The sequence below is a fragment of the Doryrhamphus excisus genome, chromosome 16 (assembly GCF_030265055.1).
Source record: "Doryrhamphus excisus isolate RoL2022-K1 chromosome 16, RoL_Dexc_1.0, whole genome shotgun sequence".
Lineage (NCBI taxonomy): Eukaryota > Metazoa > Chordata > Actinopteri > Syngnathiformes > Syngnathidae > Doryrhamphus > Doryrhamphus excisus.
The window spans coordinates 7,539,987-7,559,591 of record NC_080481.1 but is presented as its reverse complement, the minus strand read 5'-3'; the positions used below and the strand labels follow the sequence as shown (position 1 = coordinate 7,559,591).

Below are 19,605 nucleotides of genomic sequence, written 5' to 3'. Positions count from 1 at the left end.
GATCCAGGCTCTCAGTGTTGGCCGGCTCTTTGAAGTGAAGGTGACGGCTCCCCCCTAATTAAAGCTGCACACGATTGGTCGGTGACACTGAACAGAAAAGGGGATGTAGGGGGGCCTTTTTCCACCAAGGGTGGCATACTGAAAAAAAAAAAAAATTTTTTAATGTCTTATCATAATATTCTAACTTAATCATAATATAACATTGATCCAAGCTAATGTTCCAAAAATGTTTATTCTCATAAAAATGATTTTTGCTATTCTTATGTTTCACTCTGAATAGTTGGAGATTTATCGTCAAAGTGAGATAGGTCTGTTTAGCGTTCTTGTAGAAATCTGCTCAATTTTTAGATTCAAAATTCATTTTATGAATCATTTGGATTTGAGATTGTCACATTTGGGACATCTTAGCTTGGATCATTTATGAAACTCCCACCCTCCGTGATGATCAAGAGGTGGATGAAAGCATCCAGATAGTCTATGATATATTCAGCACGGAGGTTGCTTTGAGATGTTCGGTGGAAGGATAGCAAACACTTTACAGCAGACAACTTAGTAACAAATCTTTTTTTATTACAACATTTCACGGTTTTCCATTTCTTGCAATGGTTTGTGGCAAAGAAGTGTGATTCAAACGCCAAAGACCAATCAATCTAAACGCACATGGAACCAATTGACTTTTCTTTTGACTCGCCTCGACACCAAACCCTGACTCAGACAAAAGGGGCCAAAGTGCAATTTAACCGCCAACAAGGTCCATTGTTGCCACATCGAGTTGGAATCCATTTTTAATCCTCACGTTTATACAAAAAAAATTAAGAAAACATACAACTATCATTTTTCAGGGGGTTCAATCACATTTTTGGCCGGCATGTTTCCGAAAAGACAATATAACAAGAAAAAGCTCATCAGCTTCCACACCAAAGCAGCCACGCAGGAAGTTGTGGTGTTGGGTCAACGTGGGGCGGGGTGGTTGAGACAGACACTTCCTGGGACGCAGCCCGGGCCCCGCCCCTCTCTGTTTCGGCCTCATTGGTGGGTCAAACAAGTGCCTTCTTTATCCCACCAAACAGGAAGGTGGTGCGTGTCGACGGGACCGGGGGTGGGTGGGGGGGGAAGCCATCATCCACCCGTGAGAGAGACTGTGCAGCTTGGTTACCGTTGTCGTTTCATCGTTTCGGTTACAGAGTTAAACAGCGAGAAGTGACTGAAAACAAGGCAATGCAGGAGGAGGGGGTGTGTGGTGTGTGGGGGGGTCAGGAGGGGTGGGGTCGCAGAGGTCATGGCAAGGGGCTTCACGACGTTGCCGCCGCCGCCTTCTCCTGTTCGATGGCTGTAGAAGAGAAAAGATGTAGCGTTGGTCAACACAACAAAACCCATATAATTGTTTTTATTTTTAGATTAAGCATTTTTTTAAATGATTTTCAGTGTTGCCCAAACCATTCTTATTCTTATTACAGGATATACGAAAACACCCTTACTTTCTTTTGAGGGCAGGGGATTCTTCTCCTGCGTCTCAGTCTTCTTCAGCTTGTTCTTGTCAAAGCTGGTCACCTCCGAGATGTCGGGTTTGTCGCTCATGATGACGGAAGGTCTGCAGGATTCCAAAAACAAGAAGTGCATCAAAAAAAACGCAAGGGTTTGTGATCTCATACAGTCTTACAGTCATTGTTTTGCACACTTCAGTGCAAAGGAAAAGCACCTGAGCATGAAGATTGTACCCCCCCCCCCACCCCCCCACTGTCAAATCAGGGCGTTGTCTCATTGTGTTGGCCAAATATCATTACGCACATTACTTTTCCCTCTTCTGGGCACGTCTGCCTTCTTTGTTCGCCTCAGGCTGTGCCCGCTGTGATTTGACTGACATCCATCTTCATCATCCACCATGATGAAGTCCAGGCGGTGAAGGCGTACATTTACATAACAATGGCGGTGCTCAAGCAGACGCGGAGGATCAATGCACGTTTGCGTGCCACTGCGACTTTAAACATCTGATTCAACTGTTTGTTAATCATCGACTGTCCTCTTTTGTTTGCACTCATGGCCAAATTCACGTTGTCACTTCCTCCCTTTGCTGCCCCCCCCCCTCACTCTTCCCCCTGCGGTGCAACATGAAGGAACCACCGCCCATGTCGCTCATTTCTTAAGTCCAAATCGCCGTGTGCTACACATATGCGTGGACGCCGAACACGAACGCCAACAAAGGAAACACACTTGGTCGTGTGTGCGTGCGCCATTCGGACAAAGGACAGAGCGCGCGCGCGCACACACACACACAAAAGCCTGCCATGCTGACTCTCCCCTATTGGCCATTCGAGTCAAATTAATTATTCTATTGTTCTACTTATAAAACACAACTAGTGGAAACGTGTGTGTTTAATGCGCATAGCACCCACGACACAAACGTGAATAAACGTGCCTCAGAGATTAAGTTATGGTCTTACCGAGGAGTGGTCTGATGCAGACAAGAGTTCTGGTCAATTGCGTTGCAGCAGTAAAAGGCGCGTCCCGGCGCAAGCATTACATATAGTCACCAATATGCTAATGAGCTCATGACATCACCGACTCGTGCTCTGCGTGTCCCCCTGCTGGTGAATCAACAAAACTACACTTTTCCGCCCAAATCGACCTGGCCGAAATTCACGAAGCAGAACGACGTTCCTCAAACGTCTTTATATTTCTCACACATGTGTTAACATTCACTTCGTCCTTGTGTTACTTGAGTGTGTCAGGCAGGGTTTCAGTAGGCGCACTTTACACTTACCTCCCGAGGGCGCGAATTTTGAGTGTTTTGGACTGACCGGAAATGACGATCCCAATATATATCGCTTCCGCTTCATCTTTCTTTTTATTGGTGAATTGGACGCTCAAGTCCCTCCTTTCCGCTACCTAGCTAACATGGTGATGATTGAGTTTGGTTAGCTAACCACTTACCATTCGGGGCATCTATTCATCTTCTTTCCATCCCTTTGTCATGTCTTTGGTATTCGTACTTCCTGTGCATTTATTGTCCTGATGTGTTATATGTTTGGAGTGTATTGTTGATTTCAATAAAAATACTTAAAATTTTAGCAACATCCGGCCACTGATACACTGCCACTCAAAACGTTATGACCGCGTTTATGTGAGGTAAGCGCCCTCTGGTGGTGATAGTCGCAGCGTAATACAACTTCTCTCGGAAAGTCACATACTGTACCTTTTTCTGAAATTGTAGAAATATTGTAAAAATGTTATATTATACATAATATTATAAAAAGTTTCACTCTAGTTTTGCCTTCTCTGTAAAAAAACCCACTTAGCTAAAATGGGGCTAAAATTTAGCACATCGTTTCAAGATTCCTGCCAGTTTTTAACACACAACTGACTGACACAAAGGTGGACAAGGCAGTTTGAAAGCAGTTGTCAAAGCTTTATTGTCAAAAGAAACTGAATTGTTACGATACAAAAAACAAACAAACAAAGGGACCAATTACTGGTGCAAAAAATAATTGTGACAAGATTATTATTAACACCATCACAAAATTGTGGATTCAATTCGATTCCATGACCTTTTGGAGCATTTTGACACACAAGTAATGTGTGTGGATTGTTGGAACGAGGAGGTTTTAGCAGCAACTTAGGTGAATTGTTGGGGGTGGGGGGGTTTGCTGATGGGGGCAAAGGTGCACATTCATATTTTTCTGTACAATTTCTTTCTTCTTTAAGTAAAAAGCCCAACAAATGTTTCAAATGGTGTGACATAGTGGAATGCTTCATCGAACATGAGGTACAAGACATGACAGGAACACTGTTGAAAAAAAAAAGGGGGGGGGGGGGGGTGCAGAGAGGAAGTGATGTTTTGCTCCATCTCAGTGAAAACATTCAAAAGACAATCTTCTAGGTTTTAGCCAACTCGACCCTTTTGACACTTGGAAGCCTTTCGGGAAGACGTGTGCTGGCAGCAGATGGCTTTCATGGGGAGGACGGAAGGGGCCAAAGGGACCCCTCCCCAAGTCGCCTTTACAAGGGCACATGGCTAAACAGGTAGGACACCGATTCACCATTGTGGGTTCTCCTGATGGCCTCAGCTAGGATCATGGAAATGTCGATGACCTAGAAGATGGACAGGCGTCACGGTAGAAGTGTAAAGGATGCATTAACAACACATTCAACACTTTATAGTGTAGACTCAGTATGAGTACGTTCCATAGCACTGATTTACATGTATGTCCCCTTTTGGTGCAAGAGTACTTTCTGCCTCACTGTAACATCTCTGCGCCACCCACTGGCAACAGGAAATGGAATGCGCCTGCCTTCAGACTCAATTGAACCTGAGTTGCGTGGGGAGCGAAGACCCATTCAACGCTGCTTGCCGCTTTAATTATTTTATGCAGTTATTTTTCTTTTTTCCATGATGACCCATGATCACCAGTTGATGCTCACCTGTATTTTTGGGCACGCCTTCATCTTCTCTTCCTGCGGGATGGTGTTGGTCACCACCACCGCCTCAAACGGTGCGTTGTTGATACGCGAGATGGCGGGACCAGAGAAAATGCCGTGTGTGAGGATGGCGTAGACTTTCACGGCACCGGCATCAATCAGCCTAAAAAGAGGGGAAAGACTTGTCAGAATACTTTTCAAACAGAAATCCCTGGGGTGGGGTGAAGCGTACTTGTCAGCAGCATGGCAGATGGTGCCGCAGGTGTCGGCCATGTCGTCCACCAGGATGGCCACACGGTCCTTGACGTCGCCCACCAGAACCATGCGGTCCACTTCGTTGGCCTTCTTCCTCTCTTTGTGGATGAGGGCAAAGTCCACATTGAGTCGGTCGGCGATGGACGTCACGCTGCACGGACGACGGGGGAGCGTCACATGTCACGACTCCGGCAGCAAAACTTACCGGTTTGACCTCAGAAACTTACCGCTTTGCGCCGCCAGCGTCAGGAGACACAATGATGCAGTTTTTCCACTCTGGGATATTCTCCCGGATCCACTGCAGGACAGCAGGCTCTGCATAAAGATTGTCCACAGCGATGTCGAAAAAGCCCTTTAACGACAAAGACCTTGTTGGTTCACAATGACAAATTTAGCATGCAGTTACTGCTTCCAAAGCCACCGAGACCCAGACCAACATATTGTTTGTTTTGGTTCTCTTTTGCATGTTTGTGATGTCACTCAAGAGTCAATCTGATCCATTATCGGTTTCCGATACAAGCGTAATTCCCGTCTGGGAAATTTCTGGACAATTTCCAATCCGTGAGCCATGTCTGTGCGCCCTGTCAAAGTGTATCAGTGTATGATGTCAAAAGAGTGGCAGTGCTCTGCAAAACGAGTGGATATCACAAACTTTAGGGTCCGTGTTTTGATTCATTCTGTGTGCCTTGGAAAATCAGTCAAAATCGTCTAAAATGACCGGTACTGAATTTGTTAATATTTCATTGGTATTATTGTAACATTTTGTCCCATTCTTACTATTTTTTGTCTTTTAATCCTATTCTAATCCAATGAAAAAACACTTTGGACACAGTAACCATTGGAGAGGACAAGTGTGTGTGTTCACCTGGATTTGTGAAGCGTGAAGGTCCATGGTGATAATGTGGTCGGCGCCAGCCACAGACAACATGTTTGCCACCAGCTTGGCTGATATGGGGGCCCGGCTCTGGGACAAGCATGCACACACAGGCGCTTGAGGGAAATTGACATTTGAAAGCAAACAATCACAGGAAGCGTTCCTTGCACTTCTTGTGCAACAAATCATTCTGAGATTCCTACTTTAGCACGCAGACGCTGAGATGATTGATGTGCACACTTGATTCGCATGCCTAGCTAAACTGGAATGCTAAAAAGAACCCCTTGGTATTTGTTGCCAAAACACTGGAGTAGGTGCTGGTGACCACAACATTAAAACACACAGAGAGAAGCTTCGGCATGGATGCACTTGGAATAATGTGCATTTAGGGGAAATCAATTGTTGCAAAGACGTCCATATTGTTGCTGCTTCAGCATTGGTATATTCTACCTTGTCCTTCTTGTCCTGCCGGGCGTAGGGGAAGCAGGGGATGACGGCGGTGACACGAGACGACGATGCAATCTTGCAGGCGTTGATCATAATCAGCAGCTCCATCAGGTTGTCGTTTATCTCGCCGCAACCGCTCTGCACAATGTACACGTCCTCACCGCGGACGCTCTCCCCGATTTCCACGCTATCGAGGCAAACGGGTGGGAGAAAAAGAAAAAAACGTCATGTCACAGGCAATCCATAGGGTGGGACATATGATTCACAAGTTATGAGAAGAAAATTTACAAGGAGAAAGTTAAAATGAATCAAAAATGCATAAAGGGAAAACAGCTGCAATTTTTATGGGAATAAAGTCAAAATATTAAGACACAAAAGTCACAACTTTTACAAAAATAAACTCATAATATGAAGAGGAAAAAATATGAAACAAAAAGTCAAAAATCATTTTTCAAACACTTTAATAATATAAAAAAAATTAAATTTAGTTGGGGAAAAAATGATGAGGGAATAAAGAAGACAGCCGAGATAGGCTCCAGCATGCCCGCTACCCTCGTGGGGATAAACAGTACAGAAAATGGAGGGATGAAGTCACAACATTACAAGACGAAAATTTACAAAAATTATTGAGAAAGTGGGCTGCATGGCGGTCGAGTGGACCTCAAAGCTAGGAGACCAGGGTTCAATTCCACCCTCGGCCATCTCCGTGTGGAGTTTGCATGTTCTCCACGTGCATGCGTGGGTTTTCTCCGGGTACTCCGGTTTCCTACCACATTCCAAAAACATGCTAGGTTAATTGGTGACTCCAAATTGTCCATAGGTATGAATGTGAGTGTGAATGGTTGTTTTGTCTATATGTGCCCTGTGATTGGCTGGCGACCTGCCTCTCTCCCGAAGACACCCCAGCACCCCCTGCGACCCACGTGAGGATAAGCTGTAGAAAATGAATTAATTAATTATTGAGAAAGTAGTCAAAATGTAAAAAACGGGGGAAAAAGAAGAGAAGAAAAAAAATGCAGTTTTGTCTTGACATATACAGTATATAACTCTTAGCATACTGTACAAAATATCAAAGTGGCCCTTGCATCCTTTGTTTTTTCAATATATTTTAACACCCCCGGTGTAACCAGTGGTCATAACATTAGGAGTGTGTGAAAAATTCCTGCTTGGGACAAGACGATCCAGCCTCATGCCGCCGTGGCCTCAGTCGTGTGACCCACGCCTGCTTTTCACACTCACACACTGAAATCCGGATGCACGGAGTGGCGTCCAACCCGAACACGGTGCGTTTAAGTGTCTGTTGGCATACTACACTTGACTGGCATAGGTCAGCTGACAACAGCTTTTGCAGAAAGAAACTTCTCACATTTGTTGGCCAAGAAGCAACATGTACAGTACTGCTTAAAGACCCTCAGCAGCAATAAGTCAACCGCTGTAAGAGAAGCGTGCCTTCACTGATTCCATTAGTCAGGCCTACAAACCAAGTGCATGTGATTTCACCACCAGACTAAAGGGATGCTGCAAGTTACGCACTAAGCGCTGACCCAAAACCCAACAGTACATTGCCTATTACCATGATAGGGTGACTAAAGTTATCAAATTCCATGTGGAAGCGGTAGGGTTTTGCCTTCTAGTAAATTCAAGGCTCGCTAGCTTGTTTGCAAAGTGATGTAAACAATGAATAAAAGGAGTGTCAAGGTGACTATTTCGGCAGGCTATTCCATGTCTACATGGTTCTAATAATGTTATAACCCCCATATAGAAAGTCAAACCGGTTTTTCATGTTCCAACTACGAAAATATTCAATTTAACACTGAATTCTATACCGCGGATGTTCGTTTATAGCGGTCGGGCCTGGAACTAATTCGCCGCTGTAAACGAGGGACGACTGTGCAACCCTTTGAGCACGAAAGCGACCAAACTTCGACCAGAATACACAATAATATACCGAGAGTCGTATGAAAAGTTACTACACAATACCGTAACGACTGCTGTAGTAGTTTGGGGACACTTGGCACCTACCACCGGGAAACATGCTACCTAGCATCATTTGCATCCACACACGCGCTAACGTATTATACTATGTGTAATTCACAACCACGCGTGCGCCATCTTTTTTATTTGATCACCGTTAACAGCTGTGCTAAATTACTGTGGCGACAACAATAATGCGAAATCCAAACGACTAGCAACGTAGTGTCCGGTAATGGACGCACGAGCGTTAGCTTGCTAGCCCGGTGGTGTGTTTACATGAAGCTAGCTCGTCACGTGTGGAGCGCGTAGTGAACTATTGTTAGCTTCGAGCTAACGCTTCCGCGTGTGTTATTGCGGGGCAACCCTCCACTTCGCAACAAACATTTCCATGCGCTTAGTTGTCAAACAAAGTAGGACTATACTCGCCATGTTTCCTGATTGCTGAATTTCTTGGTTATCACTTTGCCCAGATCCAGTCCGAGCCGATCCGCCACTTTCTGGGACAGGTCGTGGTGTGAGCTCCCGCTGAAGAGGACGATGTTCGGCATGTTTGAGGAGGGGAGGAAAGAAAATTCGCAATTTAAAAAGGGAAGGAATAAAAGTTGCAGCACCAAAATGGTCGTAGTACGGGAGCTCGCTTAATGTTGCATTGCACTGTTGCAGTGGCGAGGGTCGACGGCAGGGGGGGTTGGGGGGGCGTCAGATGAGAGATTGCATGGAATGGGCGGATCGATCCAAATAACGGTGTCAGCGATACCATTGGTAGTAGCAGGATGAGGGCAATCCTGCTGAGATCCAGTTTTACAATGTTTTAAACATATTGTTTTATTGTCATATTGTTCCAATATTAAACATTGTATATTGACAATACAGTCTTTGCCTGGTATCAAATTAAAACAAAAATTTGCAGTATCACCGACCCCACAGCATGCTGGAAGGAAGTGACCCCTTCTGGCACATGTAGGCCATCATCCTGTTTTGTAGTCGAGCAATAAAAAAAAAGACGATTAGTTTTTTTGCACCCAAAAAATGGCCACCTGATATGAGCTCCATGCATCCGGACACATGTGATACCAAGTCTATAATTTGATTTTCCACTTATAAGAGTGGAAGTCAGCTGAGGTTTTTATTCTGCTCACGTGCCCCCCCGCTTCACCCCCAACATTTTGCGTCATCACAGTCATATGCCTGGGAGATACTAGTCCGGGGGTGTCCAAAGTGTGAAATATTGAAGAAATTTTTTTTTTAAAGCCAGAATATTATGAGCAGCAACATTTTGGAAAATTAGCTTGCAGAAGAAGTCATAATGTTATAAGAATAAGTCAGAATTACCAGAAGAAAATGTACACAACAAAAGTTGAAGAAAGTTAAAATATGTACGTACACAGCAGATAAAGAGCAAGCCAAAGTCAGTCGTATTTTTCAGAAATATATTTTATAGATGTCAGAGATGAAACTTCCAAAGCGTAGGTCCCCAAGAAATAACATTTTTCATTGTTAGAGACATAAACGGCAAACAAATAAAAAAAATAATCATCATAATAACGTCTTTCCCATGTACATGTAAACCAAGAATTGCTCTTGAGCCACAGTGGTTATTTGTAGGACTGGCCAAGGTGGGTGTGACAATCAAATGTCCTCCTCCAAACCTTTCCTCCGTTAAAAGCGCAGCATTTCTCCAGCGTGAGCAGTGCCTGTTTGAAACATCTTTGAAAGAGGAACATTCTTTGGGAGGGTCTTTTATGAACGTAGCAGAGGTTTGGCAGCGCAAACACAGTCCATCCATAGTCTAAGTGCTAAAATCACAACCAGAACCAAACGGTACCAAGCGGCGCCATTGGGACAGAGTCTTTTCAAATGTTTGCACACGGGACAGGGAGAAAGAGCATCTGGGCTCCTGTTTTCTTCTTCCTCTGTTGTGCAAATACATTTTCGTTACACAGACAAGCAGGCATGCTGACTCACAAACCATGCAAAGAGTTCAAAGTTGGTGCAAGCAGGTACTTCAAACAAAAAAAGCAACTTCCGAACGCCAAATTAATCAAATGGAATGTTTTTGTTAGATGTTAAAAAAAGTACATTTTACAAGTTTATAAAAAGACAACTTAGAATAAGTGTGATGGTGGTGACTAGGTGTTAATAGACAGATATGACTGGGGTCAAAATAGAGCAATACGCCCCAATAATAGATATTTACTTGCACCACTTGTTGAAATCAAAGAAGAGAACCTCTTCCGACACAGGTAGTGTAAACAAATTGTCTTGCAATACATCGATTATCGTCGTCCTGCAAAGAAACCAATCATCCTTTTCTAAAACAATAACAAAAAAGCAGCTCGCTACATAAAAACGGCCTTTGGACCTGCTGGCGGCGAGGTCACGGGCGTGTAAGTAAGTGCACGTCATCCGAGATATACCGCTTCAGGCAACAAAGTGATTGACTCTACCAGGAGAAATGGGGCCGCAGTGCCGCGTGATGATGTTCTAGCCAAACAGTGCAGTCCATGAGGAGCTAAATATGCTGCTTCTTGCTTGTTTTGTCTTTCTTTTTTTCCACACCATACCGTGTTTCGTTCACAATATCGTAGCTGTCATTAGTTAAGGGTACATATATAAATTTCCATATACAAATCTTCTATAAACAGTACGTTATAAATACACAATCGATGAAAATGCACAGCGGCCTGGCGAGCCATACAAAGAAAGAAAGTTTGATAAATACAAGAATCCTGTCACGGCAGCCCTATCGCTATCCCGAAAACGGATAAAAAAAAACAATATGGGGGAATGAAAAAAGCCAAAAAAAAAAAAAAAAAAAAAAAAACGATATGAAGGGGCCACGGCCCCAGAAAATATACTCAATTTTATATACAAGACTGGATTTTCAGGAGTTAAGTAGGTAGTTGCCAGCACAGCACGGGGGCAGCTCAGGAGAGTCAATTCTAATGTGCCGTAAAAATGTGATGCAGATTCATGCTTTGGCTTTCCGTCGCTTCACATTCCGAATGTCCCGCCCGCGCCTCCTTTTCCATGCTCGTTACACAGACGTCTGTTAAAGGGAAGCTACATGTTAATTCCACTACTGACGCTGGCAACTACCTGTACAAAGCACGTCCCTTTCCGCAGAAAAATAGATCCATCCAAGAAAAAAAAACCAAACAAAAAACGGAAAATAACTCTTCAAGAGAAGCGTGGCCACCTTCCAAGTAAACATGCTGAAAGATTGTTTGCTGTATTGTCCCTCCTCCCCCAAAGGAGAGAGCATCTTAAGGCAAACTTTTCCTGAAACAATCGTGAAATCCAGCGGACCCTCACCAAGGCACTCCTCTCAGAACCTCCCACGAAAAACTTTGTAAGAGCCGACCCGGGTCGACTAAAAGTCCACAGTGAACGCGTGTTGTAGAGTCGTTGGGAAAAGAATATCCCCCGTCGGGGGCGTGCGCTGTCCCTGGCAGCTTGCGCAAAGCACCGTTATGTTTCCGCTCCGCTTGTCACGGCGAGACCTCACCCCCCCACCCCAACTCCCCACCCCAAAACAACTGCATTGGGGTGCAAAGACCGGCAGAATAAAATAAAAAAAAGCCTCCTCAACAATGTTTTGTTTTCCTAGTCCGGTCCTCTTGTCTCCTGATTGGCTCCAAACTCTTGAGGCTGAGCCCGCCCCCTCTTCCTCCGCCAAGCGAGGTCTAAATGAAGGGATCAGTCGAGACTCTTTGCAGCTCAGGGAGGTCTTCTCCGAAGAGGTCAATGCTAACAGTGTGACACTGTTGTCTTTCTCGCCAGTTACAGTGGTTCCTCCTCTTCCATTGGTTCCTCCTCTTGTCTGATGGGGGGAGGGGAAGGGAGACATCATAAAAAACTTTGTCATTCCCAATATCACTCAAAATATTTAGCTTCACTCTATCACGTTTTTTCCAAAATACTTATACGTCTTTTAAGCGAGACGCACAAAGAGGTGATGATGCAACTCCACAATAGAAGGAATACAGTATCTTTGCCATAGGAATACAGTATCTTTCCCATAAAATTACAGTATTTTTGCCATAGGAATACAGTATCTTTCCCATAAAATTACAGTATCTTTGTCATGGGAATACAGTATCTTTGCCATAGGAATACAGTATATTTGCCATAGGAATACAGTATATTTGCCATAGGAATACAGTATCTTTGCCATAGGAATACAGTATATTTGCCATAGGAATACAGTATCTTTGCCATAGGAATACAGTACATTCACCTAGCAACCAGGAAGTCAAAGGGCATCTCGCTGTCTTGCGCAAAGGACAAGGTTCCCTCTAAATTAAACCTAGCATTTCAAGCTACAAGTGCCTAATTGAAGTAAGACACAAATATAAAGCATTCAGAAGAATTCTACACCGGTCACCGGAATAATTTCAATGATCTCAAAACAGGTACAACAATCCCAAATAAAAACATGGGCTACTTTTAGCCATGGGCTAAATGCCTTATTGTGTAATACGAGGGCAAAGGTGACTGTAGGGGTGTTATTTCATGTCTAGAGGGCTCTAATAACGTTAGAACCATATTCAGAAGGTTGTAAACAGATTAACCAGGATAACATACTGTCAATAAGGAATCCGACTTCACAGAAAATCGAGTGTGAAAGAAAGAAAGGATTGCTGTACTGTACGGCTGTCTTACCTGTGATCCATTGCGCCCGTGTTGGCCACGGACAGAGAGGCCATGGCGCTGACAGCCTCCGCTTCCTCCGAGTCTCCGCGCTTGGCCTCTGAATGAGAAAGGCCCAGCAACGGCGAGTGGCGATGCGCTGAACTCCAGTACTTACCTGAGAGGAGGTTGCAGAGTGGAGATGAGGAAGAAGGTACAAAGAATGACGAGATGGAGGATGGCGGAACTTACAGTGTGTCTCCAGAACGTTCTCCAGAGACCGGACAGCATTGGGGTTGGGTCTCTGCTCTAGTACAGCCTTGGGCAGTGGATCTAACTGCACACACACAAGATGTGAACACCTTTATACGTACATACTACGTCAACTCAGTCTCAGTGAAGAATGGGTAGTGGTTCTTTTAGAGTCGGGACACTATAGACAGATTCACTATAGACAGTTAGGTTTGTAAGGGACTAGAATGGAATAGCATTACATAGTAAATATATATTCTGCATGTAAGAGGATTATTCACTATAGAATGTGTTTTGGTTTATATTTATTAATATATATTCATTGGGTTTACATGATTTCTTGATCTGGTTTTCGTCTGATCTTTTGGATCAGATGAATGACAAATACAGAGGGTCCACTGTACTACAGTACATACAACACGCTGCATTGCCAAACCTTCCACTAGGGGGCGAGAGTGCCCCCTCGTTCGAGCCTCTTAGGTGAGCAAATGAAGCGCTCCATCAGTGCTTCACAGCTGTTAACAATAAACTCATTCCCTTTGGGTGAGAATGCATATTTTATTGTGCTTTAGTTTGTTTTTGAAAGACACATCAATTCATGCTTAATTATTGTGTTAAAATAAATGACTGCAGCAAAAAATAAAGAAATAAAAGGCTGCAAAAGCCTCCTTGGGCTGTTACAACACATTCAGCACTTTTAATAAGTGCCAGGGTATGCATGTTTACTTGAAATACATTTACGGGTAAATGCCTTCTGTGTGCATTCTTCTTGTGTGTCAACATTTCACTGTAAGATGAAGCAATGATGCCCAAAAGGCTTGTATTGTTAGAAGAGAAATACAATTCATTCTGAAGGAGCATTGACAGTTATCATTCAGATGCTCACCTCCTGTCCCAGCAGCGCAGCCACACATGCCTCGGAGGCATCGCAGATGGCCGTCAGATCATGACCCCCCTCCAGAGCCAGGACCAACCTGCCTCCAGCCAGGCTCATCAGCTGGCGGGTCAGGTACCCCAAACCTTTGATGACACAGAGTCAAAATACTGTACGCTGATCAACGCAGAGCACAATCTTGTACACACATTTGGACGACAGGGTGTAGCCTCCCAACGGTGGAGGGTGTCCTTCCACGGCGTCGAAGCCGGAGGACACGAGCACAATGTCTGGAGCAAACTCGTTGGCGATCGGCATCACCACTGATCTAAGAAAAGGAGCGGAAATGGAAGGAGATTATTTCAAAATTGTCTTATTTTTACAAACATCATCTCATACCTGAAGGCAGCCAGGTACTCGGCATCTCCCATAGGTGGGTCCAGGCCTCCAGTAAAGGCCACATTGACGTTGAACCCAACTCCAAGACCACTTCCCACCTACAGGTGAGACACATCAATCAAATTAAAAAACAGTTTTCATTGTCATTAGAATGTAAAAAGAAAACATGCGCTTACCTCCTCAGGTGCGCCACTACCCGGGAAGAAATTGCCATCGTCATAGCGATGGATAGACAGGTAAAGAACATTGGGGTCATCGTAGAAGGCTTGTTGAGTGCCGTTGCCGTGGTGAACGTCCTAAATGACGGGGAAGCAGCACCCATGCAGATGACAAATATCCTCTGTATGTCTTATAATCCTATGATCTTAAATATCTCATACCCAATCAACAATGAGGATCCTATTGATGTTCAGTCTCTGCTGCAGCAATTTGGCAGCGATGGCGACGGAGTTGAAGTAGCAGAAGCCCCTAGAAGGCAACAGTCAGAGATATAATAATTTAATAATGGCCTTCATTTTCATGTTTTTTTAAGGAGAAAAACTCAAGAAAAGGTGGAGGAATGTCTGAATTAAATAAGTGTTTATTTCCATGTCAAAGTACAGTATTTGTATGCAGTATTTGAGTGTGGCCATGGCCGTGCCCTTACATGGGAGTGCTTTCCTCTGCGTGGTGTCCGGGAGGTCGGACCACAGCAAAACCATTCTGGGAAGACGGACAAACATTCCATCAGTCACAGCAACACAGTTTCAAGTGTCCTTACAGAATGGTAGTATGCAGATTTACAGTGGTGTGAAAAAGTGTTTGCCCCCTTCTTGAGGTCTTTTTTTTTGCATGTTTGTCACAGATCATCAAAGAAATTTAATTAGTAGTCAATGACAACAATTGACAATTGTCAATTGTCAATGGCACAACTGAGCACAAAATCCAGTAAAAAAAGTCCAAACCTAAATGGCCTGACTGAGGTCAGTGTAGAAAAGGTTAGTATAAAGCCATTTCTAAAGCTTTGGGACTCCAGCCAAACACAGTGAGAGCAATTATCCACAAAAAATGCACAACTACAACCACAACTACATCCAAGACACAACATTTAGTGTTGGAATAAAATTTTTCTTTTCCGTGATGACATGTAGTGGTGATTGACTGAGGAGGACATGGCGACAGCGCATTGATAATCCATCCTAGGGTTAAATATAACGATAGTTCAATATAGTGATGCTTTGTCACAAACATACTCATTACCACCAATGTTACACGTATTTTCCAGAATATAAGTCGCTCCAGTCAGACTAAGTCGCATTTTGGGGGGAAAATGTATTTGATAAACTCAGAGACCAAGAACAGGCATTTCATCTTGAAAGGCAAGTTATAGAATGAAGAACAACAGGCCAAATAGGTGTCTGTTAACGTAACATGAATAGGTGGTAGGTTAACATCGCCTTGGCAACTACCGGGGTGTGGAGACATGCTTGCTTTTTTTTTTAAATTATCCTTCACTTTTCACCAGTCCCTCAACCCAAACTATCTTTCTGCTGCTCGATGAATATTTTCAGCTGCATATTTCGCTACTTGAAGATTGAAATCTGCAGAATATGATTCGTGTTCTGTCTTTCTCATTTTCAGTTGTCTTTATAAGTTTTGTTTACATTGTGAATTTTCAGTAGTACTGAAAATTACGAGTTACGATACGAGTTACGATACTGGCACATGAGCGTAGAGCGCACCCTCGTGTCTGTCAGTGTGAAAAAAAAAACATATACAGTATATGAGTCACTCTGGAGTACAAGGTGCAGCACCAGCCAAACCATGCAAAAAACTGTGACTTATGGTGTAAAAAATACTGTATTTTTGGTATATATGTATGGTCAATAGACAACATTTATATATAATTATACAAAACTTTCCACTAAAAACAAGCAGAAATTCAGAATTATCTACTGTTAAACTAATGTTTAACAGTAGATTAGTTTAACTACTGTTAAACTACTGTTGAACTAATGTTTAACAGTAGATTTTAACAGACAGTTTAACAGTCTACTGTTAAAACCAGAGGCATACATACAAAAGGATGGATTATTACAGTCTGGTATTTACGAAACTGTTTGGACATCTGACCACTGCCACCCAGTGGTGGGTGAGTCAAATTGGCCTGGGAATATCCCAAAAGTGGAGAAATTGGGGACGCCTGATCACACTAGGGCAAGAAACAGAAATTGAGGAGCTTGTGGGCGGCCCATAGGGGGACAGGCCTCGGCTGAAGCGACGGTACAAACTGCATGAGACCAAAACTGCCTTTGGAAAAAGTATTAAAGGTCATGTCACTGTCAAAGAGACACGTTGCCATGCTCACGTTACCTTCAGTTCCCCAGTGGCCACTTTGAAGACCAGCTCCACAACAGAGCCGACGGCGAGGCGAGCTGCACTGGAGGAGTGGACTTCATTCCAGATAGTGTCACTGTCCACCTAACACACACACGGTTTTAACTGTGTTCCTTTCAAGTATGTTTCACATTTCACAGTACGACACTTACTCCCACGCCGCCACATGGTAGCCGCACAAACATGGGAGTGATTGAACCTGACGAATAGAAAAAAACAAGGTCATGTCGAGCACCCGGACACCCTTAGCCACCCAGCGTGAGGACTTACAATCAAGTTTCTGTCGGAGAGGGTTGGTTCCATACAGCAAGACGTGGGCTTCAGAGTGAACGGTCTGCAGTTCCTCCAGAGTTGCCTTCCTCCCGCGGATGCACTGCACACAGACATACATGCCTTTACAACTTGGAGTGAGGACGAAATGCTGAGAGCCTACCTCGCACTGCGCCCTGAGTCCAGTCTCCTGCAAGCGGGACCAAATGCTCTGGATGCGTCCCGCATGCTCTGGGTGACTGTTGGTGTTTCCACACATGCACTGGTGCTTCTGCATGAGGGAATCATACACCAGGCCTGGGGGTAACACACACACACACGTACAGTCATTGGCTTTTATTTCTTCCAAGTAGAAACAGAGGCGCGTCTGACCTGTGGTGAAGCGTGGCTTGACGGGCGGATCGGTGGGTGGGACACTGATGGAAAATGAGGAGGCTGAGGCTGGAGACGACTGGGCCCGGGAAAGAGGGCGGTGTCCTGGGAAGGAGATAGATAGGCCGGCAGCCTCCATGGAAGCTTGATAGTTTCTCAACTGGTGAATGCGTTGCTGTTCCAACAACAGGGCCTGCTGCTCACATGTACAAAAATGAACACACGCACCAATCAGTTTTTCCTCTCCAACCATCCATCATATTACTTCTAGGGATGCTTCCATCTGGGTTTTACAGTATGTTGCCGATTCCGATATGCTCATCCATAAGTGAGATCGACGCATTCCCAGTGACTTCCCAACCCACATCCATACCTGTCTAAAGAGTAGTTCCTGTTCCGCCTGCCTCTCTCGCTCTCGGTGCTGCTGCAGTACCTCCTCCTCCAGCTCTTGCGGGTCGGGGGGCTCCTGCTTAATGGTGACCCCTAGCGGTAAAGCACCAACATCTTGGTGCTCTCTCAGCTCCTCCTCCGTTTCCTCAGGGTGGCTCTGGTGCTGTCGGCCCACAGGCGACTCACTGGGCTTGGCTATCATCTGCGGGGACACGCATGCGGGAGGGGTGTGAGAAAACAGCGGGATCTAGCAGATTTGTTTGAAAGTGCGAGGCTGATTTTGGAGAAGCTGCGCACAAACACCAACTTTTTTTTTTCTAATGAGTCTTTCCTCTGGAGCATTCTTCTTTTAACAAGCCTAATTTGGATTAGGCAGGCAGAGTGGTGTCTCTCTCATCTCAAGCATCTCAGCTCTAATTAAATGCTATTGGGCACTCGGCAGACTGTCCTCCTGAGTAAAATGTATTTAGTTGAAGGCAACTCGCTCCGGGGTGTGCTGTTAGCCGAGTAGCAGGTGGACTAATGACGAGAGTTTTTGCAGGTAATTTGGCAGTAGGGGTGCAGAACGCCTTGGACTCCCTTGACTGGGAGACGTCAGAGACCACCAACTACATACATCAACTCTTCTGTCAAACCAGATCCAAGTGTTCATGCACACAGCAAAGGACACACGGAGAAAAGAAAACCCCTCAATTCATTCACGTCCCCTGCATGTCGGTGGGCGCTCGAACAGGTAGCGCCATCAGAGCGACGTCTGCTCGCTTCCAACTCGGCCATAAAAGGCAAACGCTTCCACTCTGTTACCATGGCAGCCAACCATTACCTTGCAACCCATAGCAACTTGGCCATACGCGTATGAACGCGGACCACTGACGCACACGCAACACGTGCTCGACTCTGTGTGTTAGCCCAAATCTGCCACCACCTACTCATCGGCAAAAAAAAGGGAGGCGATGGGAGAAAAGTGAAAATCAAGGACATTGCACACACACAAACACGCATCCACAGGCGGCCGCCTACACAAACAATATGGTGTCTTCTCGCTGTAATTTACTATCGTTCTTTTTGAATTATTATTTTATATTATTTATTCATCTTTTGTCAGAGTACAGTTACTGATGCACCAACCAGGATTATTATGGCTTTAAAATAACCTTGTTTACATCACTGTACCGAACCCCCTCCCCCTCCCCAAAAAACCCCTGTAATCTGAACGACACTGCAATATTGTCAGTTTCACCAAGATCACATTTGGCACATCCGGTGTCAATTTTATTGGATTTTCAGGTTGTAATGTGAACTGGCCATGTAGATGGTAAAATGAAAATTGTAGGGTCCGGCAGTGGTTCCCAAAGTGGGGTGCGCGTCCCTTTAGTCGGTGACATCTTTTGTCTTTTGGCCTGCACTTGTGTCATCACCACAATATGTCTTTGGGATTGGCTGTTCAGGTTCAGGACCGGTATTGAATGAGTTAGAGAAAGAAGACTTTTTTTTCAAGTCAGAATATGGAAAACAAAACAAAATAAATTTGTGATTTTTTGAAAATTAGGTTGGGAAAAAACGTATCATATAATGGGAATAACATCAACATTACAAAATTAAAGAAGAAAATGGACAAGAAAGCTGAAATAATTTGAATTTAAAAAAAAGCTGATTAAAATCATAATATAACAAAAAAAAGAAAAACTCACAATTTTAATTAGAATAAACTTGTAATATTATGAGGAAAAATAATGTAATTATAGTTGCATACAGTTTAATTTTTCGAAAGTCGTAAAACTATGAGAAAGAAAACACAGCTGTAATTTTGGGGAAATTGTGTTGAGGGAAAAACTATAATATGGCAATGATGTCAAAATATTATTCAAATAATAGGTGAAAATCGACAAGTAAGACTGGATAATATACTGCATAATATAGTGAGGGGCGAGGTGCTGAATTAAGTGTTTAACCCGACTTAACTCACCACCGACAGGGGCTGCTCATCTTTTCTGTGCTAGCAAGTGACTTCTTGTCCTATTTTCCTCGGCAATATTCTTCATAAATTTTCTTTTCAAAATTCTTTTCAAAATAT

The 19,605-nt window shown here is 44.1% G+C and overlaps 3 protein-coding genes across 7 annotated transcripts in view; all 3 read right to left on the bottom strand.

Annotated features, from left to right (window-relative positions):
• Positions 1-549: 549 nt before the first annotated feature.
• LOC131104610 (thymosin beta-12) lies at positions 550-2,817 on the bottom strand. 2 transcript variants are annotated; one of them, XM_058051967.1, is made up of 3 exons: positions 2,762-2,817; positions 1,479-1,591; positions 550-1,330 (listed from the first exon to the last, which is right to left on the bottom strand). In XM_058051967.1, exons 2-3 carry the CDS (start codon positions 1,576-1,578, stop codon positions 1,293-1,295), a joined length of 138 nt encoding a protein of 45 aa, XP_057907950.1. In that variant the 5' UTR covers positions 1,579-1,591; positions 2,762-2,817; the 3' UTR covers positions 550-1,292. The 2 variants fall into 2 exon arrangements, with proteins under 2 accessions (XP_057907950.1, XP_057907949.1); XM_058051966.1 differs by lacking the exon at positions 2,762-2,817 and adding an exon at positions 2,442-2,605.
• Positions 2,818-3,391: 574 nt separating this feature from the next.
• Positions 3,392-8,638, bottom strand: LOC131104609 (ribose-phosphate pyrophosphokinase 2). 2 transcript variants are annotated; one of them, XM_058051963.1, is made up of 7 exons: positions 8,393-8,638; positions 5,996-6,179; positions 5,537-5,635; positions 4,899-5,023; positions 4,649-4,822; positions 4,420-4,579; positions 3,392-4,089 (listed from the first exon to the last, which is right to left on the bottom strand). In XM_058051963.1, exons 1-7 carry the CDS (start codon positions 8,512-8,514, stop codon positions 3,997-3,999), a joined length of 957 nt encoding a protein of 318 aa, XP_057907946.1. In that variant the 5' UTR covers positions 8,515-8,638; the 3' UTR covers positions 3,392-3,996. The 2 variants fall into 2 exon arrangements, with proteins under 2 accessions (XP_057907946.1, XP_057907948.1); XM_058051965.1 differs by lacking the exon at positions 8,393-8,638 and adding an exon at positions 7,973-8,270.
• A 727-nt stretch (positions 8,639-9,365) lies between these two features.
• The window catches only part of LOC131104255 (histone deacetylase 4-like), a 40,683-nt gene continuing 30,443 nt past the window's right edge, over positions 9,366-19,605 (bottom strand). For 2 of the 3 annotated variants that reach the window (XM_058051246.1, XM_058051245.1), the window contains 15 exons: positions 17,515-17,733; positions 17,142-17,337; positions 16,933-17,066; positions 16,770-16,872; positions 16,652-16,698; positions 16,476-16,583; positions 14,770-14,825; positions 14,504-14,591; positions 14,300-14,419; positions 14,124-14,221; positions 13,934-14,052; positions 13,737-13,870; positions 12,851-12,935; positions 12,632-12,776; positions 9,366-11,789 (listed from right to left, as the gene is read on the bottom strand). In XM_058051246.1, coding sequence (XP_057907229.1) covers positions 11,750-11,789; positions 12,632-12,776; positions 12,851-12,935; positions 13,737-13,870; positions 13,934-14,052; positions 14,124-14,221; positions 14,300-14,419; positions 14,504-14,591; positions 14,770-14,825; positions 16,476-16,583; positions 16,652-16,698; positions 16,770-16,872; positions 16,933-17,066; positions 17,142-17,337; positions 17,515-17,733 — 1,692 coding nt within the window. In that variant the 3' untranslated portion in view covers positions 9,366-11,749. The remainder of the gene's footprint in view (positions 11,790-12,631; positions 12,777-12,850; positions 12,936-13,736; positions 13,871-13,933; positions 14,053-14,123; positions 14,222-14,299; positions 14,420-14,503; positions 14,592-14,769; positions 14,826-16,475; positions 16,584-16,651; positions 16,699-16,769; positions 16,873-16,932; positions 17,067-17,141; positions 17,338-17,514; positions 17,734-19,605) is intronic. The other variant, XM_058051247.1, reaches the window with a different exon arrangement.